This window comes from Sphaerodactylus townsendi, linkage group LG06 (genome assembly GCF_021028975.2).
Source record: "Sphaerodactylus townsendi isolate TG3544 linkage group LG06, MPM_Stown_v2.3, whole genome shotgun sequence".
In the NCBI taxonomy this organism is placed as follows: Eukaryota; Metazoa; Chordata; class Lepidosauria; order Squamata; family Sphaerodactylidae; genus Sphaerodactylus; species Sphaerodactylus townsendi.
In genome coordinates this window covers 52967743-52994501 of record NC_059430.1, presented here as the reverse complement: position 1 = coordinate 52994501, position 26759 = coordinate 52967743, and the positions used below count along the sequence as shown (strand labels likewise).

General features: G+C 45.0%; 1 protein-coding gene across 5 annotated transcripts in view; it reads left to right on the top strand.

Annotated features, from left to right (window-relative positions):
- METTL25 (methyltransferase like 25) overlaps nucleotides 1–26435 on the top strand; it is a 69164-nt gene extending 42729 nt beyond the window's left edge. For 2 of the 5 annotated variants that reach the window (XM_048499443.1, XM_048499442.1), the window contains exons 9-12: nucleotides 2622–2715; nucleotides 8968–9042; nucleotides 22212–22283; nucleotides 24258–26435. In XM_048499443.1, coding sequence (XP_048355400.1) covers nucleotides 2622–2715; nucleotides 8968–9042; nucleotides 22212–22283; nucleotides 24258–24371 — 355 coding nt within the window. In that variant the 3' untranslated portion in view covers nucleotides 24372–26435. Of the gene's footprint in view, nucleotides 1–2621; nucleotides 2716–8967; nucleotides 9043–11366; nucleotides 11502–18776; nucleotides 19162–22211; nucleotides 22284–24257 lie in introns of those variants that run through there. The other 3 variants (XR_007244758.1, XR_007244759.1, XM_048499444.1) reach the window with 3 other exon arrangements.
- The last annotated feature ends 324 nt before the right edge of the window (nucleotides 26436–26759 follow it).

Below are 26759 nucleotides of genomic sequence, written 5' to 3'. Positions count from 1 at the left end.
TTTGCAGGGTAAGGCAAGGGCAAACCAACTTTGCTGCTCACTTACTTTGAAAGCCCCTTGTGGGGGTCGTCAGAAGTCAGCTGCGACTTGATGGCACTATACACACATACATGAGGCACTTAATGAGTTCATCCACAGCTTTTGAGTCAGATATCACCATATGCAGATAACATTCAGCTATGTATCTCTGCTGCCATCTCATCCCGGGTCAGTGCCTGAGCAGCATGGTCAGGTAGCTGAGAGACAGAGAACAGAAGTTGAATTCTGATGAGACAGAGGTAATTCTTGTCAGTAAGGGTGCCTATTCTTGTTGCGATCACACTATCCACTTAAAAGAGCTTAGAGGGTTCTATTTGCTCTGTTATTACCAGAACAATTCACTGTGATGGCTAAGAGTGCATTTTTACAGCTACTTTTAACTCAAGAGCTTTCTCAGTAACACTGTGTTTCAGTGGTTACAGTGTATTCTATGCATTGTCCTTGAAAACCACATGGAATCTGCAGTTGGTACAGAATGTGGCTGTCTGCTGTGAAGGACTAATCATTGAGAGCATTTCACTCTCATTTTTATACCTCTTCACATCTAATTTTGAATGCTGGTGTTTATCTGCATGATATGGGACCCAGATATCTGAAAAATCAGTCTACCAGTTTGAATCCATGTGCCAACTTTGTTCAGCACAGCAATAACCTTTTTGTTGTACCTTTTCCCACTAAAATGCAGCAGCCTGCCACTTCTTCATTTGCCTATTCAGTGGCTGCCCCTGTGCTTCCTCTAAATGCTGAGGAAACATCCCACCCTGCTGACATTCCAAAGGGACTGTAAAACTGGACATTTGAAGAGGGTCCCTGAGTATTTTAATGTTCAATAATAGTGTTTGTTTAAATATACATTATGTATCTTAACTTTGTTGCCTGCCTTGAGTCCAGTTGTTGGAAGAAAGTTAGGTTTATAAGTAAATAAGAAATATGGTTCCATTAGCTATTTTAAAAGAGAATGTAAGGGTATATTCATTCTGGTTGATACAAATGCTTTTTGTTATATCTGAATTGCTGATAAATTTGTGGCCCACCTACCTTGGGGAGGAGGAGGGGAAGGCCTGGGAAGGGGCCCTGGCATGTGGTTTTGGGCCACCCACCCTGGGGAGGAAGGGGAGGGGAAGGGGAAGATACCTCATATTATTTATGGCGGAGATACAGCATAGTATTTAAGGATCTTTAAACCAGTTCCTTGCTATCGGATATGTTGTCTATAATTCTTCGGAGTTGGGACTGTGGTAGGATTTTTCTAGGTCTGCTCCACTATTATTAGAGCTCCAGTCTGGTTCCATCCTTCACTAGAACCAGTTGTAAACCTTGAAACTATTCAGTGTCCTGCATCATGCCTCCATCCCAACAAAGACCTGACACCTTACTCTTTGGACAGACAGGTTGCCATTTCCTGTAGCTTCCCTTGTTTCTACGGTCTACTCCCTCAGTCATTCAGCATTATCCTGAAGGTACTCTGCTAAGACAGGATATCTGCCTGACAAGGCTGGGAGGTGACCTCGCTCCTACTGGGTAGATTAATTCTGGAAAATAATGCTGGAATTCTGCATTGTGATATCTGTTCTTCACTGTCTTCTAGTTTGTGGAAATGATTCAAAGTTTTAACCTTTTGAAGCCATGAACATTATGTGATCCTGATATCTGAAGGACTGTTTTTCATTTGAGCTTGTTCCTCATTTAAGAAACCCATCAGAGTTCCTTTTCCAAGTGGCTTTGGCTTTGTCAGTTAGGTGGCATCTACTGTAAACAGGACCCTTCCTATGGCTATGATATTTTTTAAGCTCTAGGCCATCTTTTTATATTTCCATACCCTTGGTACCTAAGATTTCCCCATGTTTACCAAGTGAGGTAGTTCTTTCAAGTTTTCATTTCACTACTGTTTCAATTGCTCCAGCTTTTCATTACTATTTTATGTTGTTATATTGTTTTATACTTGGCTTTTTTGGATCTGTAAGCTGTCTTAAATGTCCCATACCAGAAACATGATATATAAACTTAAAAAATAAAATGGTAACTGATAAGAGTATTTTAGCAGCTCTATTCAATTGCAATTTCATTAAAAACTAAACCCATTTGGTAGCAAATAAATAGTTAATGAAATAATCTGTAAATTTAAGTAAGAAATAATCTGTAAATTTAAGTAAGTAAATTATATGATTTTGTTTTATTCACTAATGATTTTTGGTAGATATGTGTTCTGGAGCAGCAGTGGCGTAGTGGTTAAGAGCAGGTGTACTCTAATCTGGAGGAACTAGGTTTGATTCCCCACTCTGCTGCTTGAGCTGTGGAGGCTTATCTGGGAAATTCAGTTTAGCCTGTGCACTTCAACACACTGGTTGACCTTGGGCTAGTCACTGTTCTTCTGAGCTCTCTCAGCCCCACCTACCTCACAGGGTGTTTGTTGTGAGGGGGGAAGGGAAAGGAGTTTGTAAGCCCCTTTGAGTCTCCTTACCGGAGAGAAAGGGGATATAAATCCTCCTCCTCCTCCTCCTCCTCCTCCTCCTCTTCCTCTTGTTAATATTTAGTCTTTTAATAGATCAACAACAAATTATAAATGTTATTTATTGTTTCAGTGACCGAAATATTGGGAAAGTATTTTCTAAGTCATCTTCCTTCCTTGATTATATTCGAAAATCCTTAAGAAAACTTGAACTGGATGAGTCAAAGGTATGTAGCTGATTGTTCAATATATGTATGTAACTCATATTTATAAAGTGCAAATACTTTTTAATGGATTGTTTGCTAGTGGAGCTGTGATGTTAAATTTAGAAAGTTTAAGCTGTTTTATGATTATTGAAAATTTAGATCTACTCACACATTTCTGTGAAAGTTGCATAGACTTGAACAAATATATTTTTATTTACTTTTTTGTCCTCACCTCCATTTTATCTTTACAACAACCCTATGAGGTAGAGTAGGCTGAGACAGTATGACTGACCCAACGTCACCCAGCAAGTTTTCAGGCAAAATGCTGATTCGAACCTGGAACTCCCAAATTATAGTCCAACACTCTTAACCACTACACCGGCTCCCGCACTGGATCTTCCTGTTGTCTGAAATGTATCTTCATATCTTTTCCACTTTTTTGACATATGTGGAACATCTTGCTACTTGTGTTGGGAATATATATATGTACTTGTGTGCTTATAAGTACTGGCATATTCTTTTAACAAGCTTCCATTTCTAAAGATAATTTGCAAGAGTTATTGTTTTAATCAGTTTGCTTTTACACAGACAAAAGCCCAATGGCTGTGATCTAAAGACCACTTCAGACTGAATGAGCTTGATTGCAAGCCAATTTAATTTCTGCAGAGTAGCTAGTTAAAAATTAGAGGACTAGTTTCAAGAAAACTAAAAGGAATACTTAAGTTACTAGTTAAAATAAAGACTTGTATAGAATATGTATCAGAAGTAGGGGTGAGTATTAGGGAAAGTTGAGATGAAAAGGGGGCATTTTAAACTGTAGTTGGTAATCCCAATTACAAAAAAATCTGCTGTTTTGGGGATTATTTTGGGAGTATCAGCTACAGTATTTAATTAATTAATTAATTGCTTGATTAATTAATTGAATTTTATACCACCCTCCCCTGGAGGGCTCAGGGCGGTGTCCAACAATCATATGCAAACATTTAAAACAATCATATACAACATTTAAATTAAAACAGTCAATCCCCACTAAAAAGGAACCATAAATATATAATTTCCATACTTTCAGACGGCATTAAAAGTACTCCCTCACCCCTTCCCCTGTGCCCACAGGAGGCCAGATGTTTATTTTAGCAGATTTTCGATGTTATCCCGGCTGGCCAAATGCCTGGCAGAACAGGTCCGTTTTACAGGCCCATTACTTGCTTCTGCATATGTTCTCCAGTTTCTGCATCATGGGCCTGTGTTCTGGTAGACAGCTACATGTTTCATTTGGTTTGTCTGGGCTAGCAAAAGTGTCCCCCACGGACCACCCACAGTCTTCATTCCAGAGATTCTGCTGGTCTTGCCCTACTTGAGTGGGCCTTGGATCTGATGGGCTTCAACATACTGCTATGGGGTCATCTGGGTTTACAAAAGTAGCCCCTCTTCACTCAGGATTACTGTACAGAGCGGGAAAAGGTTTAAAATGTTATAGACCCCAATTTTTCATCCATTGGAAACTATTCTTTCATCCATTGGAAACTATTCTAATTTATTTATTTATTTATTTATTTATATTTCAAACTTATAGGCCGCCTCTTCCCCAGGGGGCTCGAGGCGGCTTCCAACATGGCTGTTCTCTGACAGCAACTCCAACAACATAACTTAACACATTTAAAATCCAGCAGCAATCATATACAATTTAAACAGTAAAACAGTAGACTAATAAAACGGTAAAAAACGGGCGCCTGATCCCAAGGCTAAAAAGGGAGAAGTAGTAATAGAAAAGGAAAAGGAGGGAGCAGGCGGGCCCAGATGGAATCAACAGTGGGCCCGACCGAAATAACAGGGGATGGAGAATGGCAGCCTCAGTTTTGATTCCGATGTTTCAGTGGGGGGCAGTAAAACCGCGGCCAGCCTCCCCAAAAGCCCGGTGGAATAGCTCTGAGTTTTGCAGGCTCCTGCAGGAACTCACCCAAAGGTCCCGCAGGGTCCGAACTGATGGAGGTAGAGCATTCCACTGAGGCAGGGGCCAGGAGCCGTAGCGCCCTGGCCTGGGTCGAAAGGCCAGCCGCATTATCGGCGGGGCTGGGGGTCACCAGGCGCAGTTCTGCCACCGCTGAACGCAGTGGGTCACGTAGGACATAAGGGGTGATGCGGTCCCCTAGGTATGAGGGCCCCATGCCAGCGTAAGGCCTTAAAGGTTATTACCAGCACCTTGAGAAGGATTCGATCCGGAACTCCACTGGGAGCCAGTGCAGACGGCCATAGCACAGGGGTGATGTGATTCGAGATAATCACCACCTGTCAAAAGCCGTGCCGCTGCATTCTGGACCAGCTTCAACTTCCGGATCAATCGCTAGCGGGAAGGCCAGCGTAAAGCGAGTTACAGTGAATCCTAGCCTCGAGGTGACCGGGCCGCGATGGGATCCGCGGTGGCCAGGTCGGGCCGGGAGAGATAGGGGCCAACACGCCCGGCGCCTGGCGAAAGATAGAAAAAACGCATAGCCTGGGTTGCATGGGCCACACTGGCACCACTCCATTGTCAAAGGCAGAGTCCAGGCGGACTCCCCGGACTGCGAGCTCAGGCCGGATGTCGGGGCCAGAGTGACCCCTTCCAAAATAGGCGGTTGGAAATCACGCAGGTCTCTCCACTCCCCGGCCCAGCCAGAGGACCTCCGTCTTTGTTGGATTAAGTTTTAACCTACTCTGCCTCCAACCAGCCAGCGTGAGCCGCATCGACTCCAAACAATGCCAGAGCCTAGGGGCAGAGGTCGTCCCCCTCTCCATCAGCAGAATAAGCTGGGTGTCATCCGCATATGGGTGACAGACTAGCCCAAAGCTCCGCACTGCTTTGCTGCGTCTTTACGTAGATATTAAATAAGAGCGGGGAAAGTAAGGCTCCCTGGGGAACCCTACAACTAAGTGGAGCCTCCTTTGGGAAGCCTCGGTGATCACATTCACACCTGCTGATCCTACCCTGGAGGAAACGAGGCAATCCATCGAAGGATCCTGTGCCCTCGCGACTCCAGAGGCTGCCAGGGCGTGGATCAAAAGGTCATGGTCGACTACATCAAACGCCAAGCTGTGAGGTCAAGTAACACAAGCAGCGCCGATCCGCCTTGGTCTTAGCTGCATGCGGAGCATGTCTGTGATGGCTGGCGAGGACGGTCTCCGGCCCCATACCCAGCACTTAAACCGGACTGGAAGGGATCGAGCACCGCATGCGTCCTCCAGGAAAACCCTCTTGAAGCTGCTCTAACACTGACTCTCTCAATTACCTTCCCCAGGAACGACAAGTTCGAAACGGGACGGTAATTGGCCAGATCGCCAGGATCTCCGGATGGTCTTTTTAAGAGTGGGCGGACTACTGTTCTCTTCAGCCCACTCTGGAAACACTCTTTGCTCAAGGGAGCAGTTGACTAGATTCAACAGGTGGGGCCGTGACTCCTCCCGGCAAGCTTTTATCGTGCCAGGAGGGGCACGGATCCAGAGGACAGGTAGTAGGTCTAATAAGCAGCTAGGGCCCTGTCAACATCGGACTAAGAGTAGGGAAAACCGGTCCAAGTTTAACTCCAAAGACGGCTAAGGAGCCTCGAAGTTCCTTTACTGTATAATTGTGGTCGGAAGGTCCCGGCGGAGAGATTAATTTTATCTACAAAAAAGCTCTTGAAATGCCTCACAGCCAATAGCCAATTGAGGAATTTGTAGAGCATTCCCACCAAAGAGTGTGAGGGATCGGTAATCCGCAAAATAATTGTGCCGGGCTTATGGAGCTAGCAGATGCGAGGGAGGACGAGAAATAGACATTCTTCGCCTCTCCGTACGCCAACTCATAGGCTTTCATAAACGCCCTATAAGTTGTTCTCGTACCACTTCGTCACGAGACTTCCTCCACACTCATTCTAGCCGCCTGAGTTCCGCTGCTTCATTTACGCAGCTCCTCGCATACCACAAGGAGCTCGCTGCGTGAACGGGGGCGCAGAGGGTGCCTGGGAGCAATTTCCTCGATGGCATCGGCAAGCCTGGAGTTCCAGTCTGACACCTGCTCATCGAGGGTGCTAGGAGGCTGGGGGACGTGCAGAGGATTCAGGAACCTGTTCAATTCCATAAGTCTTCGCGGGCGGACAAAAATAAGTCCGTCGGGCCTAGACGGGGTTGGGACGGCGGGTTCAATTCAACCTTCAGGGCAAAATGGTCGGACCATGTTCCGCTAACAGAGGATACGCACTATTATCTACTCCTGCCCTAAAGACTCAGATCCAAGGTGTGGCCAGCTCGCGTGAGTGGCGCCGGTGTTTAGAAGGGAGAGTCCTAGCTGCCTTCATGGATGACACACCAGGTCCACTGTTGTTGAACGGCGGGCGGCGCCCACATGGACGCTTGAAGTCCTCCCAAGACAATAAGTCGGGGGAACCTAACGCCCACCCGGCCACCTTCCAGCAGCCGTGGCAGTCCGTCACTTCGGGTGCCAGGCCACCGGTACACCAGGAGAACGGCCAACCTCTCCCCAGACAGCCACTCCAATCCGGCACACTCGAATCCAAGAATTTGAGGGGCAGGGACTGCCCTGAAGGCGATAGAATCTCGGATGAGCATCGCCACCCCTCCCCCCCGGCCCTGTGTTCGAGGCTGGTGGACACAAGCGAAACCTGGGGGCGTGATCGCATTATCCTCTATTAATAGGAATGCCCTGTGTTGGTGCCCATAAAATTGGAAACCCCCCCCACCCCCCATGAAATCATTACCAAACTTGAGTATTTCTCTAGGAAGACTCCCCAAAACCACTTGGATGTTTGGGGATGATTTGATTTTCAGGCTACAAAAGAAGCACATAAGGAAAGACATTTTAGAAGAAAGTGACAGTTGCCTTTAGGTGGGTACCTGATTAACAAACTGCACCTGCTGCTGTCCCTGCAGCTGGGATAGAATTATATGGAGTCATCAGTTACTTTGATCAAGTAGTTATGTGCATGCAGAGTCTGCCTTATTTATTTCAGAGTCAGTATCACAGTCATTTGGGTAAATTTGCACAATTAATGAATGAGAAACAGGTTTGTGGATTGGAGTCATGCCATTTGTATTGATGAAAGCTCTTCAACATGCAGTCCAATCTGCCTCATATGTAAGTCTTGCCTTGTTCAGTGGGGTCTATACCAAAAGGAATGTGTGCTTTAGTCTGGTTTTCTTCCCCCCAAGGTAAAGTTTGCCCATTTTTTATTAACTTGAAAATGGGTTAGCTCCATTTTAAGCAGTAACAAGCAGAAAGGACATTTAACAGCCAAATGCAAAAAGGCAGATACAGTTCAGCTGTCAAAATGGGATTATACAAAGTTAATGATGATAGCTGTATAAAACATGTATATTAATGCTGTGTTTAAAGGATAACTGTACTTTAAATATAAACCAACATACAGTTCATGTGATGACAGTGCCAAATTCCAATTTAATCTGACAAGGAGTTTTAACAGCTGTAAAGTCTACAAGAATCACCTGACAAACTGCAGAGTCCTTTTTAGTATAAGCAAATAGAAAATCCCCAGCATCATCAAGGTGTTAGAAGAGAAGGAAAACGTCTCTGGCAGATAAGCATACAAAGTCAAATATGGGATTCTGTTTCAGGCATTTCATTAGTGTCACAGCAAGTCAGTTGTGTTCCAAAGATGTCAGAATTTAGGGAGACAGTTCCACTTAAGTGGTTGCAGGACTACTAGAAGCCTTGCTTTTCTTGGATTACCAGCATGTGTTCTGGCCAGATCTACACATGTTCACAACCCTTACTCATTTCTCTAAGACCTTCATTTTAGGACCAGCCCTGTATTTCATTCCAGGGGGTGAAGTCCTACTGGCTGTCCATTTTTGTCTGTTGCTTGCTGATTAACCTGAATGTGTGTCCACTGCATATCTGTTGCTGATTGGGTTGACACCTGTCTGTCCTTCATATTTAGCACTGGAAATGTTGATGTGCATCCTCTAAGTGTGCTGGCTGTGGAAAGTGTGATTCCAAAAACAGGTCTATAGTGTGATTCCAAACAGGTTTACTCAGCAGTGTGTCTGAATAAAGAGTTTTTGGCCTTGCCAGGCTTTTAGAATACTTTGCTATCTAGAATAACCGTGAGTTAACTAAGGAATTAACCATTTTTGAAGTGAACGCATTTGCATTGGAAAATCATTACATAACGTAGATAAATATTTACATTAGGTTCCAAGTATTTGAAATTTGAGAAAAATAATTTTAGCATTTGCCTCAGATCGGTTTTAATTGTGTCTTCAATTTTCTTGCTGTTGCAGATTTCAGACAGCCTCATAATGGAGTACTTTGGAAAATACAAGCACAGAATGAAGGAGCTGGAAGCTTTTAATATGGTAAAAATTACAAGAAGAGTTGTTCTTTGAGTTGGACCAATTGAAACTTCTATGAAGGGGTGAATAAATATTATGTTGAGATGTATTTTCAACAGAAAGAAAAAAAACTGCATTCAAAGCATACTCTCTTCCAGAATAATGAGATGCCAGGAATAAAGTGAACATATGATGTTCCTTTTTCAAGCATATTAGATGTTTGGAAGAAATTTCAGGCTCTTTTTGAATCCATATTCAAAAGTGTACAGTCTGTACACTTATTTTGCTGATTTAAATACTTTCAATTGTTATTATATGCTGAGATATACCTCAGAGCTACTGACTGATATATGCCCTGCCTATTGCATTCCCCAGACTTTGATCTTTTGCCCTTTATTGATTTTCTGAAGATGCCCAATAGAGTAGAATTGGAAAGGCCTGGTTCATCTTCATGTCTTCTGTGTAGTCCCACATGGGGACTGTGCAGGTAAAGATGATCTGCAGAGAGTAGGCTTTTAAGTTTCCACAAGCTTCAATGCCTTTGGATGCCTCCCTTCCCACCCCCATCTCAAGTGAAGAGCCGATTTCTTTTCCCAAGAACTGGATTCCTTTCCCACCCAAATGATTGTGTAATGAAGGTGGGGAGACCTTTTCTCCCTCACTTCTCTTTTTGCCACCTTGGAGACTGGTTGTCTTTTTAAAAAGAACTTTCCAATATCCAAAATTTTTTCACAAGCTCTACAAAATGTCATGATTTTAGTATGGCATTGCCTAAAAAGTACCAGAAATCGAGGATGAAGATGGCACAGAATGGTGAGCACAGTGAGTGTTTTCTCTGTCTGGGGGAAGGCCACATTATGGATTCTTGCCATGCATGTCATCTGTCCATGCCCAAGGCCAGGGATGGGCACACATTGCATCTTAAGGAGACCCTGTGAGAGAAAACAAAGTGATTAAAAAACCTGCTGAAAAGTACCACAAAAGATCATGTGTACCATCTATGGCATCAGTATTGGTCATACTCTCTAAGCCCTCCTTGGATCCAATGCTGGTGGAACAAACAGCTCTGAGGCTGCCCACTAAAAGACCAAAAAGAAGGCTAAACATGTCAACAGACTCTCCTCATTGAAGTCACCTCACTGTGGAGAGCCTTCTTCACTGTGGCAACTGTTGTCAGTCTCTCTTTGATGACATCTATCTCTGTTCAACATTGATCATGAACATCACCTCAGTGCTGAGACTTCCCTTCCCAACACTGAACTTCACAATCTCCTCAATGCCAAACCCAGATGCCCCCATGACATCCAAGCCTCACTGATTCATGACATTGGAGCTCACCTCTGAATTGATATCAAGGCTCAGTTACTTCTCAGTGTCACAGCCTAGCATCACCTCAACCAACATTGGTGATCAGAATCTCCTAGTCATCAGAGTCCAGAAAGACAGAAGGGTCATTTAGAGTGCCCTAGGATGCTGATGCTGTTGGTAGCAAGGTGTATTTCTCCCCACTTGTCAAAAAGTGACATCTGTAAGGTTTCCTTTCCATTCATGGAGCCATGGAGACAACAAGTAGCAGGCTTACCTAACCCTTACCCTCCTCAGGAGTTTACCGAGGGCAACACACAATGACCACCCTCTCAAGCACTGAATCGGGATTTTACTGATTCAGTTCTGGATAAAATAAGGGGGAAAATGTTAATTAAGTTTCTAGGGATCATATCCCATACCCCAAAAAAGGTATTTCCCTAGACCAGTGGTGGCGAACCTATGGCACTCCAGATGTTCATGGACTACAATTCCCATCAGTTCCTGCCAGCATGGCCAATTGGCCATGCTGACAGGGGCTGATGGGAATTGTAGTCCATGAACGTCTGGAGTGCCATAGGTTCGCCACCACGACCCTAGACATTCATATCAATTTCAGCATGGTAGATCCTATAGATTCCACCAGCCCCAGATTTTGTTGATTTCAAACTCTCTTCCTTTATGTTAAACCTGGTTTCAGGTATTAAAAAAAACACAAAAACCCAGATACATTCACATGCTCATGAATTCCACATGGACACATGTTAATGCAATTGCAACAGCAAATACAAATGCAACAGTATCCCCTCCCACCTGTGAGGCGGACAAAGCATATACCCTACCACAAAATCACTCCATGCTGGGCCACAAAGAGAAACACATCTTACCCTGGCATTCCTCTGAAGATGCCAGCCATACATGCAGGAGAAACATTAGGATCAAAAACTACCAGACCACAGCCACACAACCCGGAAAACCCACAACATCCAGTTGATTCCAGCTATGAAAACCTTTGACAGCTCATCAGTTGTCTTCCTCTCTAGGACTGATCTGCAGGACAGCAACATAGTTGACTGCTTCTACATTCCTGAGGTATATCTCCATTGACATGGACTCCAGGAGTGAAGCAGCAGTTTTATGAACACTTTTCCATTGAGCAGCCCACACCCACCTCCTTTGTAAGTGAGCTTGCTACTTGTGACGAATTCCACCATTTTGCTGCAATATAGGCAGTTGGAATGCAGAGCATGAGGGATTAACACAGAACTCCTGTGATTGGCTGTCTTAAACTGAGGAGAGAGTCAGTTGAAGTGAGAGCTGAGTTTTTGTGGAATCAGAGCAGATGAACAAATGTGTGTGTAAAGCTCTATGTTCTCTGGTAGTAATCCGAATGCTCTGAGTGAGGGACTAGATCAGGGGTAGGGAACCTTTAACACTCAAAGAGCCATTTGGACCCGTTTTCCACGGGAAAAGAAAACACTTGGAGCCGCAAATAATTTTTGACATTTAAAATAAAGATAACACTATATATATATAGGGGGTTTTTTTTACCTTTTACTCCGCTCATTCTGAGAAGCGCATGGATGCGCCCGCCCTGCTGCCTGCAGGGCGGGCAAGGATAAAGCCGGTGGCTCGACCTCGCCGGCCGCTGGAAATTGCCCGCCCCGCTCCAACGGGGTGGGCGAAAGAGGGAAGTCAGCGCCGCGGCCCAGCCGACTATGGTGAAGTTAGAAAGCGCCCGCCCTGCTGCCTGCAGGGCGGGCAAGGATGGGGCCGGCGGCTCGGCTCTTGGAGCCACAGTGCAAGGGCAGAAGAACCACATGCGGCTCTCGAGCTGCAGGTTCCCTACTGTAAGGAATTCCATAGAAGCAGAAATAAAAGGCTCTTTGGTGAAAAAAGACCGTTTATTCAGACATCTTAGAAAGCTCAAGTACACGCAGTGGCAGGAATGACACTTCCCGCCAGAAGCACAGGTTATAACTCCTATCTTCCCATCCCTCCCCTGCTTCCTATGGGAACGGAGACCCTATCCCCAAGAGATAAAGTCTCCACATGAAGCTGGCCCATCGCCTCGGCTGTGGAATGTAATTGGCAATAGGCGGCTGCCCTACCATCAACACCATTGAAACCTTTTACACTCTGGCCTCCCTTTAAAGAAGACCCTCCCCAGGTTTATGCAGAAAGCGGTGGAAAGCAGGTGAAATAAGGTGGGGCGCCAATATTTTCGAATAAACCCATTGATTATACTCCAGAGGAATAACCAACATCGAAAATCCCAACCTAAGAGATCTAAATATTGCAAGCGCCATGCATTAAAGCAGAGTCCAGGATGGCGCCAATTTCAGAGTGCTTGTGGGCCATCAATAATAGTTGGTGGGGGGTCTCTCCGGGCGGTCGTACAGGCTGGTAATCGTAAAGGAGCTCCTTTGAGTAAACTGGAATGGGAAGACAGGATGAATGTTATTTAAGAGAGAGTTAGGCAAATCCAATCGGGCAGTGACATCATTAATCAATTTTAGTAATCTGAAAAGGTCCCACGAATCTTTTGCCTAGTTTGGTAAATTCTATGCACGCTCTCTTGGAGATTTTTTTTTTGTAGACAATACACCTCAAGCGCCTACACGCGAGATAATCCGAAGCGGTGCTTATCCGCTTGCAGCTTTTGGGAGTCCTTAGCCTGTTAAAGTGGCATGGTCTGGACCGATTTCCATCCCTCGGCTAGGGATGAAATCCATTGTTGAAACCCCCCCTTGAGGATCCAAAGCTGTCGCGGTAGTTAAGGCGGCAACGGCGCGGAACGAGCCACCAGACACAATACTTCAAAGGGTTTCTTTGTACTCAAGGCGAACCGTGATTATTATAGAGAAGCGACATTCGCAGAACGGAATCGAGCTCGCATCTAATTGTCTTGTGGTGGTAGTTGTAACAACGTGAATACTCGCTTCTAGGGTTCTGTTCGCTCTTCCTCACCTCACCGGGCCACTTACTGAACGGTAGGGCGGATGACCGGCGTATTCCCTAACAACCCTGCGCGGTAAAAAAACGCTTTCCAGAACTTCGGTGGTGAAATGAATTAGGGGCCGCGGGTAACGGAGAATTCACCTTTAACGGGGCGGAGGTAGGACGGTAAAACATGTTGAATGAACAGCCGCGGCTAACTTAGGAGCGGAGGGGATGTTCATTACGGAATAAAATGGGCTTGTTTAGAAAATAAGTCCACTCACCACCTGCCACAAGACCGCATACAAGGACTTCGGCAAATCTGGTAATAAAAAATCCAGCCGGAGATGACTTCCTATGCTGGAGGCCACCGGAGAGGTTTCAACAGCCCATGGGGCTTTCCCCGAATGGTTTTGGCTTCTGCACAAACAGAGCAGCCTTTAACATACCATCGTTCCTTTACATTGCGCCGCCACCAGAACTGACGGGCGGGCCAAATGCAGAGTTTCTGCAGAAAGCCAAAATGTCCAGTACCGAAGGGCATCGCGGGCAGGCTTCAAGAACCTTGCTTATGAGGGAGGGGAGGTAATGACTAACACTCTCCGCCAAACTCCATTCTCCAAACGCAATTGGGGAGTCACTTTTCCCGCTGGAGGCTTCAGGCAGCCCCGGCTTCTCGAAGTTCCCGCTGCAAGAGAGGGAAAGGAGAGACGCAGCCCAGACTAGGAATGGGCGTGAAGGAGGAGTGGACGCTTGGAGATCGGGTGACAGCCAGTCCTAACTGGGAGGGAGAGAACAGTGCGTGGAATGTCTCAGTAAGGCAGCTCCACCCTCCTTCGGTAGGCGCTGTAGACGCTGCCAGCTAGCTTTATTGGTTTTCCGGGAAAAATGGACTGGTGAAAGAGAAACGAAAAAGAAAAAATCGCCCAACGGAGTTGTTTTGGCACATCTTCGGAGGTGCAGAGCGCCAGTGGTTTTTTGTGGATCCCACCTCAAACCTGGAAAGTGTGCTTAGGCCTCCAGCCAGTGCATACGCAAGTGGAGAGTGCTACTTTGATGGCTGCAGTCTCTTTATTCCCCTACAGTCCAGTTGAGCGTTCCAGCAATCGAGAATTTCTTTTGATAAATAAGCACACGGAACCAGCTCTACCATCTTTATTTCTTTTCTGCAACAGGGCTGCCCTAAGCGCTGGTCCGGGAGGCATCCACGGAACCATAAACGGGAGACGTCTGGGCTCAGGGGTGCTTTTAGGATAGGTCCTCGTGGTAAAAGCAGACTTTAAGAGCTGAAAGGCTGTTTGATTCTTCAGACCAGGAGTAAATCCCCGGCTTGGCGGACAGTGGATCCTTCGACCCTTTAGTGCAGAGAGGTCTGTGAGAGGGGAGAGCCAGCTCTGTTTAATTGGGCAGTATAAAGTCAATGATAGAAATTTAGCAAAACCCAGAAAAAGATTGGAGTTCTTTTGCGTTGGTGGGGCAGGCCATTGGAGGTAACCAAGGCCAATTTTAGCAGGATCCATTTTAAGCCCTCGGCTTAGATCCGTAACCCAAATAGTCAATGGAGGTCTGCGGAAACAGCATTTGAGTTACCGGTTTGGCAAAGAGAGAGTTGTTGAGCAAGCTGCTTCAGTACTTCCAACCAATGCTTCATGCTCTTCTATGGTTTGTGAATAAATTAAAACGCTTCATCTAAGCATACCACAACTCCTTTGTACACAACTCATGGAGAACTTCCCGCGATGAGGGCCATAAAGCCCTCTCGGGGCCCTCCCACTTTAACCTCGGGAATGTACATTATTATGGATTCTAAACTTGTCCAAAACTTTGTGTTAGCAACGCGAATCAAGTGTTCATAGCTCTTCAGCAATTTGACCCTGTAGTAAGTTTCCTCTCAAAGTCTAATTTAGGTAAAGATGCTCTTTGCCCAGTGCATCTAAAAGGTCCTTGATCAAAGGCAAAGGATATTTATTGGACAGGAGAGACTGCGCATTGAGACTCTCGGATGAATCTGTGCAAAGCCGTGAAAGACTCCATCTTTTTTTTTTTTACAAACAAAACGGGAGAGCAGCGTGCAGGTGTGTTTATAGCTCGCCGTGATGAACTCACAGCTGTAGCCGAAATTCTTGTCCAAGAAGGCAATCGGGTTCCTTCTCATTGGGACTTACACGGTAGATTCTACCTTAGTGCCATTGCTCTGGCTGTACATAACGCATTTTGCAGTCAGTGTCTCTATGGGTAAGTAAACTGATCGCATTCTCCTACTCCTGAAAAAACTCTTGGCTAGATCTTTGGTATCGCGGGATGCCAATAGAATCGAGCAGCCTCGATGACAGCCAGGCAAGTGTGTCAGGAGAAGCTGGAGTTTTCCCCAATTCATGTGTTCACCGCAGGGAGTGGCCAGTGAATTCTAAGATCCGCTTCTTTCCAAATGAACTTTGGTTCATGTAACAATAACCATGGCATGCCCAAACTATATGGAGTGTTTAGCTACCGGGCTTTCAAAATAAAACTAATTTTCTCCCCAATGGTCGGGCGAACAGAGGAGTAGACCCGTTGTGTTTTGAACTGGGTCAGTCCTTCGCTCCCTGAGAGGGCTGCCGGCCCATTTGGGTGAATGGTATGGGCTTAGCCAGTGGAATTTGGTCCAGACCTAGCTCCTCTGCCACCTTGGGCCGCGATTAAGCAATGTGGGAGCAATGTGAACTCCGCATACAAGGCCGCAGGCTATAATGCAGTATGTTTAGCCGGGCTACAGAAACGCTTGACAGTAATGGAGCTGCATGCCTTCACTCGCCACCGCCAGGAGTCGGACCTATATCCATGGGGGCTGAAGAAAGGCAAACAGCCGCTTCCCCCCCCTCTAGGTTGCCTTCGATGATCAGGCTTTAGAAGAGCCTTCCGCTGGTCGGAGGCGGCCCCGACTCTGCTTGGTGGTTTGGCAGATGGGGCGCTGGCTGGAGCTGTTGGTTTTGTTTCTTCGACAGTTGGCGGCTAGGACGACCTGGTCCTCCTCGCGAAAGTAAAGCAGCACAACTTCCCAGTCAAGCACCTGGGCGCCAGAGGTGGTCTCTGCGGGGGCGGCTATTTGCCTTTGGTGGACGAAAGTGGCAGGCTTCGGCGCATGCCTCCTGCACGAAGCCAGATTCCGTTTAGACGCCTTACCCGGGGATCCCAACTGGATCCAATCAGCAACCGCGCCAGTGCGAGGAACCCGAATTAAAACACCGCTTTCACGCAGCTTTTGCCGCTTTCAACAGCATCTGGAGAAGTGCATTCGTATTTCATGCTCAGGCGTACTCAGGAGTGAAATCGAATAGCACGCGACGAAATTCACGGGCAAATTCTGCAAACGGACGGTTGCCCTGCTGGATAGTTTTGATGGTGCGGATAGCCTCATTTTCGCTCGATCTGGAAGCGCCGCCTTCTAAGGTTTGGATGGAATGGCGGCACCGTATGCGAGAGTCTTCATTCTTGCAAATCCAAAAGGGTCACAAACCAGTCGGGCTAAGCTGCTCCCATCCAGGACTGGAGCCGGGCGTCCCGTGATTTTTCAAGGCTTCAGACCGGGTATAAATCATCATCATAGTCCTCCATGTGGGCATCGAAAGCTGTAAAATGAAGTAGGGAAGCTTGGAAGCTGTCCCATCAAAACGGGTATGGAGGTATTTCGGGGCCTATAGTAACCCCTTCTTTCCATCGGGTTTCCCTGGCTGCAGGGCGGGCGTATGCTACCGGGTTGAGCTGGTGTCATGGCAGCGTTGCACAGGGGCCGGAATCGGGCTAACACACCGTAAATCATTTTGGCGCTTGGGTGGCAGGCCCAGCCACGCCAAGTTCCTCTGGCTCGCAGTATCAGTAACAGCATAGACCTCCAACTTGGGGCTTCCTGGCGTCTGGTTGCCTCTCAGTTCCCTCTCCAACGCAGCCAAAGCTCTCTCCTGGCGGGTCAATGCATCCTGTGCGCATGCAGGGCTGCTTTTTTCTCGCTCCTAATTTAGCTTAAAGTTCGTCTCCGCTTTAATAGCTGCAGTAAGTTCACTTTGGCGCATGAAGGCGCTAATCGCGTCTGGAACGCCGTAAATCCAGTCTGGAGTGCGTTCCAGGACCTTTATCATGGACTGACAGGTTCTGGCGATATTGTCGCTTGAGCCGATCTTTGGCACGTCCAACTCGAAGTTGACTTTTATGCTTGTTGCCCCCCCCGGGTCCTCTGCAGGTTCGCCAGCCTTGCTGCGTAACTGTGCCTCGCTCCTCCTCCCCATAGCTGGCGCTCATCGGTCCATGTTTCTGGGCATCTCGCGAAGTCGGCCCACTTCCCCTCATCCCAGCTCCTTTCGGGATGGAGAGGGAACAGATCCCGCTGGAGTGCAGGCTTTCTTCGACTCTTCGCCGCTCCGGAAGCTGGTGACATCGGAGACACCGTGAGCCACCGGGTGGCTCCCTGTGGTGCAGCCGCTGACTCCGGATCAGGGGGGGGTCCGGATCGAAGGCGGTAATGACACCCTCCCAATCCCAGGTTTAGTCCCAGTGTCCTTCGGATCGGCCCCAGTGTTGCGCCACGTGTGGTTCTTTTGGGAGCATCACTGGAAATACGGTAGTCCAGTGAATCGCTCAATGGACTCCTGCTGCCGCATGAAAGTGTGGTCAGGCCCGCCTCCTGGCGCATGACAGGCTGCATCTGAGGTTTGTAATCCATACATGACGAAACGGTAGTAGAGATCCGGGATCCATTGCTTCGATCCATAGACACGCTACCATAATCCACTCATGGGTCCCCATGGTCGCTTCCGCCACGCCCCTCGCTCCAACGGGAGGAAAGGAAGCACTCTGCAAGGATACGCAGGACGTGGAAAAGAGTCACGCAGCAGGCCCGCTCTCACGCTTCGTCTCTCCAGGATCCAGAAGGAAAGGTCGGAGCCCTCTTTGGGGGCTACCGCATCTTCCGGCAGTGCAATATTCAACCCTCTCCATGCCGAGACATACCCTGCGGAGTCCACTGCACTTCAGGGATATTATAGATGAATTAAGGATTCCTGCCACAATGTAAGGAATTTATAGAAGCAGAAATAAAAGGCTGCCTTGGTGAAAAAAGACCGCTTATTCCAGACATCTTAGAAAGCCTGGCACACCTGTGCAGTGGCAGGAATGACACTTCCCGCCAGAAGCATTGTGCTATAACTCTATTCAACTATCCCACTCAACTTCCTGCTCCTGCTTCCCATGGGAACGGAGACCTCATCTCCCGCGCAGAGATAAAGTCTCCGCCGATGAAGCTGGCCCATCGCCCGGGCTGTGGAATGTACTCAAGGTTAGGCGGCTGCCCTTACCATCAACACCATTGAAACCTTTACACCTACCCCTGGACTAGATGGTCAGATGAGGAAAATTGTACTAGTCCCTGGTACAAACGGTACACTTGCACTAAGTTGCCACAGGGATTGACAATTGATGTTTCTCTCAGGGAAATACTCAGGAGAATAAGTGAGGTTACTTATTTGATGATATTTTTACAGGGAAAAGGAGAGGATTTTATTTTCTGCAAAGAAGTCAGAATTAGGTGAAAAATCCTTCTTTGGTAATCAACCTGTGGACAGGACATATCCCTGGAAAAGGAGTGTCTGAGAGTGTGTGAGAGAAAAGACTGTTGAGTCAAACTTATACTGAAAGTAACTGAAAGTCCTTTTTAAGGAAAAGAAGCCAAGCTGTTTATTTATGGTTGAAACAGTTTTATTTATATATATTTAAACATCCATATAAGGAAGCTTGAAATTGTATCCACGGAGAAAGGCTGAACTCAGGTGAATGAACTGATTTGTATCAAACACAGCTGTGTGCTACAGCAGCAACTTAACTTGCATTGCGTGCGGAGGTGTGTAAACTCGTTTCATTAATGAATAAACAATATATTTTTGTTGGAAATTGCAAGTCGGCCGGAGCCCAATTTATTTAACAAATATGAATAGCCTTGAAGCTGGGCGAGCATCAGAGCACATCCTGGCCCCCAGGCAGCCACCGCTGAACCTGGTTATAGGGCAGCTCCCAGCTGACCCCTCTGTCCCTTTGGACAGTAGTGCTGTCAGGCACATCCCCCAAGGGAACTGGAACAGGAAGTTACTAGGAGGCCTAACTACGCTCACCTGCCTCCCCAAAGCCTACTATGTACTCCCCCAGCCACCTAGCCCGTCTACCCGGTGCAATTGGAGTACCGGGGAAAGGGGGGAACCTGTGAGGAGATCAAAAGGCCCGCCGCGAGGCTGACGACTGCGCGGGACCAATCGATTTTACGACGGAGCCTCGATCATGCTCCGCTGAGGCAGAGGACCGCGCCGGCTGAGTCCACATGACCCAGACCGTTGTTTGGTCGAGCGGCTGCCTCATGCTCTCTCCGAGGCCGCACAGCGTCAGGAGGAAAAAACGCCCTCCTTTCAGCTTCTCCGGCCTCAAAAGAGGCAGTTTCTGGTCAGCTCAGCCCTTTTAAAGGGTTGTCCAGCCCCTGTCATGCGGCGGTTCCGCACCACGTGACCAGCCTCGTCCCGGCCGGGGAGGAGGCATTCCACTTCTTCCTCCCCCACTGCAACAGCGTCACCACGGCTGATGCCTGGGATGCGTTTTAACTCCATAATTTACTTGCTTAAATTTTTCTGTTATATGTTTACCTTGCCAAACCTTTATTGTTCTTATAAATAAATACTTCTTTTTATTAGTTCATCTTTTAAAGAATCCAAGCCTCTGGTGCCTTAATTTTATGTTTCTGACAGCAAAGAAAAAGGTTCTGTGAATTATTTTTTCTTTTAAATGTATCACATTCCTCTGTCCATACTGAGCAAAAGATTATCCCTTTTTCTGGGGGTTTATTGTAAAAGGTGGAAAAAACATATTTATGCTACCACATTATTAAAATCAGGGAATGGCTGCTCAGTAGGCCCCGAAAAGTGACCTTTAGAAATTTTGGAGGGCACTTGTGGGCAAAGGAGGAAATCATCCTGCCACACTTCAAAGTGGGACAGTACTGTAGGCAAGATGATGAAAACAAAGCTGCATTTACCTGCAGCTGTTGTTCATTGAGTGTTTTTTGTGCAGGCATGCATCACTTCCTCCTTTCCCTGCTATGGACTTCTAACTTTTTTACATCTAACTTTTAGTACTCCATGGTGGCTATTGCAGAACCGAGGGAGAATCAGTCTCCCCATCTCTGTGTTGTGACTGTTTGGGGGGTGAAGGAAGCCAGCACAACTTGAGATGGATGGCAGAAGTGGAACTTCTGTAAACTTAGAAATCTGTCCTCTGTGTTTGACATGTGCAGTCTCCATGTGGAACTGCATAGAAGATACTTGATGAACAACAATTAGGCCAATTACGCACAAGGCATCTGATGCATGATGGGAGCAAATATCTGTCACAGAAAGATTTCTTGTATGAACGTATTTCCTCAAGCTCCACTTTCACTTTCTAGCCTTTCTGCGGCAAGCAAGACCACTTGTAGCACAAATTTAATTTTGTTTCATCACCAGAGTGGGGAGATTTTCCATGGACCTCTTCCCTTTACCCATGGCTAGCCTACCTATCTCCACCCTTCCCAGTGCTTGCACTGCCATCCTTTCCTTCCCCCTTGCCCCATTGTTGCTGGCTCTTGCTTTGCTAATGCTCATTTTGATATATCAATGTATTGATATAACATAGTTGGCTTTTGCAAGAAACAACTCACCACCCCAGCTCTGCTTCTGCCCTCCCTGGTGATTGGGAGGGCTTTTTAAAACTTTTTTTCAGACAAGCCTCTTTTTAAAAATAAGCCTCTCCCCCATGGCAGCAGCGAGAAAGGGTGTGGGAGAGAGAGAGTGTATGTGGAGGGGAAGGTAGTGGGGGGAAGAGAATATCAGTTCTATAGTATTGGGACTACTGAGTGTTGAGATCGGTGTCTTTAAGAGGGGTAGAGACAAGGGAGCCAGGAAACAGAGTCCCGTTGAGACTAGCTGTGGGGAAAGACTGGGCTGCCTCCTTGTGTGTAAACAGAAATGTGGGAGAGCCACTTCAGCCTTACTGTGCAGCTAAAAGGCCCAAGGTAAGTGTTCCATGAGTAATGCAACTCTTTTTTTTCCTCAAGAATATGACTCACTTCCCTTTTTTTGGAGGTGGAGGGAGAAAAACAACTGAATAGTGTCTGCTCAGTAATATAGGATCAGCGCCAACAGCCACTCTGGAAACCTATCTTGAGATAAATGTTAGCTAATGGATGCATGGTAATGTGATTTGCCTCACATTTGCATCAGTTCATTGTGATCAAAATTCACTCTTACCAATTGAATCTAAAAAATATTTGGCTCACTCATTAAAAATCAAAGATTGGATCTTGCCACTCTTTTTGCCTGTATAAGATAAAGGACATGCCTCTTTTTGACGCTCAAAAAAGGTTATGCTGGGTAGCATGGGACACATGTAGACAAAAATATAGAATGAGCCTGAAGTAAAGAAGGGAACTGGCAAATATTACCTGTGTATACCACAGGCAATATTGCCCAGGTACACCAGTGTGGTGTAATGGTTAAGGGTGGCAGACCAAATCTGGAGAACCAGGTTTGTTTCCCCACTGTTGAGTGAACTTGGTCTGGTCACAGTTCCCTTTGCTCAACCTCACCTACCTCACGAAGTGGGAAGGGAAGGTGTTTGTAAGCTGCTTTGAGACTTCTTAAAGGTAGAGAAAAGGGGAGTATAAAAACCATTTCCTCTTTTTTTGTGTCAACAGAAAATCCACTGCATATAATAAGATATTTAAAATGAAATAAATTTTCAGTTTCTATACTTTGTCTTTCAGGTAAACTTTGCTCATTTTAACTAGATTAAAAATAAAAAATGAGGTAAATTTTGGAATAGAGGGCTGCTTTTTATCATTTTTTAACAGCAAAGTATATTTCTTTCATTAGACCTATTTGGTGTTTAAATCTTTCTTTTAGTTGAAAGTTGTTTTGGGACCTTGTATAGAAGCGCTGATACTTCTAGATCGTCTGTGCTACCTTAAAGAACAGGTAATTCATAGATGTATGATACTAGAGTGGGATGATGAATTAGTCATGTGTGTATACTGTAAATGGTTCACTCAGTAGCAGGTAGTCTTTTAAAAAAAGATTACACATATTTGCCAGAGTTTTAACATGTTCAGTCTGTCACTCCAAACATTGCTAAGCAGATGTCTTTACTTTGGGCAAACCTGCTGTAGTAAAGCTTTTATGTTCTTTTAATTGCCTGGAAAATTACTAGTAATAAAGAAAGTACATAGCCCCAACTGATGTTTTAATTGTTAATACTTGAAGTGCTAAACAATTTTTACTTTGTGCTGACTACTGTTTTCAGTAAGAGCTTGCATTCATACTTATAACACATTTCATATACTGTCGGGTCTGAATTGTATTTGAAGGTGTTGGTAATTTTGATACTGTAATGTGTCTGTTTTGTTCAAAAATCATTTTGTCCGGTGTAAGTAAGAGCAATGGATTTACCTAGTTAACACAATTGGTTTTGTTTTTTTGTACACTTGAGCAGTCTGTGCCTTTTTTAGGTGCCTTTCTTAGGTATATATTCCTGGAGACAAGTGGAGCAGTGGAGAAAGGATAAATAAAAAATCTCATTGTACAAAGAGTGCTTACTATAAAGCTGACTAAAATGTGCCCAGGAATTTTCAGGATTGCCAAGAGGAAAAGAACAACTTATTCTGCATTGTCTTTGTTATCTGAACTACTGAAAATTGTGTATTTCCTAGAATTCCTGCCATTATAACAGCTTTTACAACATTACAACATATCACATCCTTCTGTCAGAGCTTTCCCAACACAATTTAGGCCCTGAAGCACAAATAATCCTTCTGATGGCGTTAACAATATATGTAGAAAAATATAATTGCTTACCGTAAATGTTTGTTCATCTAGAATTTCCAGATTTTGTTACCTTTCCCCAAAACTATAAAGCTAGCCTACCTACACCACAAAATTGAAGATCAGATATTAATTGGAATATCTGAAAAGCTAATGGAAAGTAATGCCCAAATCCTACCTGGCTACCTAAGATTCATTAGAAATTCCAATTTACTGGTGGCCCCCGGCCCTTCCATGATGCAGCTGGCCTCTACCCGGGCCAGGTCTTTTACAGCCCTGGCCCCTGCCTGGTGGAACACTCTTCCATCAGAGGTGCGGGCCCTGTGGGATCTTGGTGAATTCCGCAGGGCCTGTAAAACAGTTTTGTTCCACCGGGCCTTTGGTGAGGCCAGCCATGGATTCCCCCTCCAGGATGCCCCTGTGTTGCGTGCCACACCATCACTGGCACGCCCGATATAACATCTAGTTAGCACTACTGTCCCCTCCCAGCCTTGGGATCTGGTGCCATATAATATAATATTGCTGCTGCTGTGTTTTTGTGGTTTTATAGATTTGTAAATTGTTTTAAATTAACTTAGTTATTATTGTGTGAAATGTTGTTTGGCCTGCTGTGTTTAATGTTATTATGTTATTGTTGTTGCCAGCCTGCTGTACACTGCCCAGAGCCCTTCGGGGATGGGCGGTTTAAAATATAATAAATAAATAAATAAATAAATAAATAAATAATTTCTTACTTGGACAGCATTGTCATATATGCAGAATAAACTAATGAAGAGTAACTGCTGATACCAGTGCAAAACCACAAAGAAGAATAGGTGAGGCAGAGTAAGGAAAAGGGATTTTTTTCTTCTTTTTACATAACTGGTGGGTTGCTGGGCTAGTGAAACAAGAGTTCTTCATATTAAATAAGCAACAGGGATCATGAGCTGTTTTTTTTAGCCTTTGTATTTAAAATATAATAGTTGGCCAATAAAATAAGACTAAAAAATAGCTGTTTTTCATTTTTTAGATATAAGTGCAAAATGTTGGTGCATTTATAATTTTAAATTAAAAAATATGAACATAATGCAGTTTCATAGATGTTGGGTCAAATGCTTTTTTGATGTTTTCTGTTTATATATCATTTTATAGAACAACCTTGCCTGGTCTGGACTGGTGAAGTTATTTGATCCCATAAAATCCCCCAGATGTTATGCAGTTGTGGCTATGAAGAAACAGACATTTCACATGCATCCAAATTGCTAGCAAATCTCCCAATTGATGCTGCTTTTCTCCTTTATATTTTGTTCAGTTTTATGATTACTTATGATTTGTTGTTCCTTTTGTGCTGCAATCTTGGCTAATTGACTTTAGTGTCTATTTCTGCTTCAGTTCTAATTTTGTCCTTATCTGTTTCTATTATTGTTATTTCAACTTTCATAAATTCCAATTCCAGACTAGGATTTTTCTCTCAGGAGGAGGTTTCCTCTCCTGTACTATCCCCTTGGGCCTCTTTTGTTTTTGCCATTTCTGACTGGGGGTTCCATTTCTGACTGGGATGTCTGAAGTAAAATTTCTAAGATTTTTGAAATATTTTATTTTTTTATTTAATATTTATGGTGGCACTATCAAATTGTGGGTTTATTTTGTAGCACAATGCTGCCAGGGATTATAAGGGGAAAATTCTCCCACCTCCCAATACCCAAAGGCAACAAATGTTTTCTAACAGCCCAATCCAGGGCTGAGGCAGCTGGGGACAGCGCCGCTCTCACTCCAGAGGGCTTCCAAGTGACGTGGGGAAGCCACAATAAGAAAAGAAGAAAAAAGGGAAACACCCCCCTATCACCTATAAAGCCCTCCATAGCCCACCTTTTGGGTGGTGTAAGTCTGAAGCCCTTACTGTAGAATTCCCCACTCGAAAGCCCGGGTAGAAGCCAACTAAAGCCACTTAGATGCCAGCGTTGCTCTGCAATGGTGCCCACTTTTGGGTTTCATCACTACAGAGGCGTGGGGTGGCCAGGTGCCAGCGTTTTTGCCCTCTCCGCCAGCAGGGGTGCTCCTTACATCAGCAGAGAGGGCAAATGCATCAGCACAGTGCCACTGCCATAGCCCATTTGGTCCCCATCCGTCTGGATTGGGTTGCCCATCTCCTAAGATCTTCATAGATAGATAGATATAGTGATATTGCAGGGTTGGCCCTGGTTGTTACTTGGATGGGAAGTCACCACGGAAGTCTAGACTTGCAACGCAGTGGCAGGAAATAGCAAACCATCTGTCTCTCACCTTGAAAATCACAAGGGAGTGTTTTAAGTCACATTTTCTACCATCAAGTCCACTGAAATCAGACCACTGCCTTGGGAGGCAGATCACAACCATCCCATCTGTCACATCAACACTAAACAGACAGAAAAAACAAAAGTGGTGACTTTGGTTCTCTTCAACATAGGAGCACAAGGGACCAAAACCAAAGCAGTGGCTATTAGAAAAAAGGATAGTAGACTGGCAAATCTTAAAAAATGATTGCGGTATGTTGCTCCCTCTTTGTTTATAGCCTCTCATCACAAAACAGTGACACCTGCATGCTTACTTGTAGCAGGGAACTGTGGTTAAGCTCAACTCTCATGGGTAGGGATAGGTTTACAAAAGAAATGTAAATGTTTCCTTTTGTATTTTTTATGTACATATACATTTTTTTCTTAACATATTAACCTAATGCACTGAAGTACATCTCCTACCGGTACATTGTCTTCTCTTAATTGAGAAAAATCCTATTAATTGATCTATCTTTAAACTAAGGTTCCTTTACGTCATGGTTTCAGAAATGTGGCACAATATTCTTTTCGCGTTTCATTCATTTCATTTTGCTTTTATATATTTCAAATCATCTTACAGGTATGGTATTACTTTCAGTGGCTTATGTGGAATAACTTCTTTTTTCCTGTGTTTATATGACATTTTGAAGTAAAATATTTTTAAACTATTGACTTCATTATTTCATAAAATGGTGAGATTCAGGTGTACTAAACTGGCAGGTTGGTCTTTAATTACATTCAGACTTGAGTTATTCTGGGATTATTTTGGGGCTGATGATTGTCGTTGGGGAGTCTTAGATTTTGTTTTGTCAATTATTACTGGTATAAAATTGGCTGACTCTCTTCAAGAACTATATAACTGCACAGCATGAAAAAGGTTTGGAATCTTTGAACATGAATAGTTATTGAAGTACCCTGACACTTCAATAAATCATTCAAGGAAAGGCTTGTGATTGCTGTAGTGCTGTAGAAATGGTGGTGGGGGAGGAGTAGAAATAAAGAAATGTATATCTACTTACACAAGAAACTGTTTTCATTCTGTTAGCAATGTTTCCTGCATAATTCGTACTGAAACAAATGAGATTTTTAAGGGCTTCTTTATAGCAAGTTCTTCATTCTGGGAAAGGAAGGGGGCTGGTTGATACACTCAATTACCCTTATATAGCATGGTCATGTGGAGAAAGAACCCATGTGAATCTGTGGGATTCATAGCATCACTTCTTGTAAATGGAGCTAACAAATTTTCTGCTGCATTAATGCAATCCATCCCAAGAATGAACACCTGTCAAACTGCTTCCTTGCAAACCTTTTTGGTTGGAATTGTGGAATTAAAAAAATATGT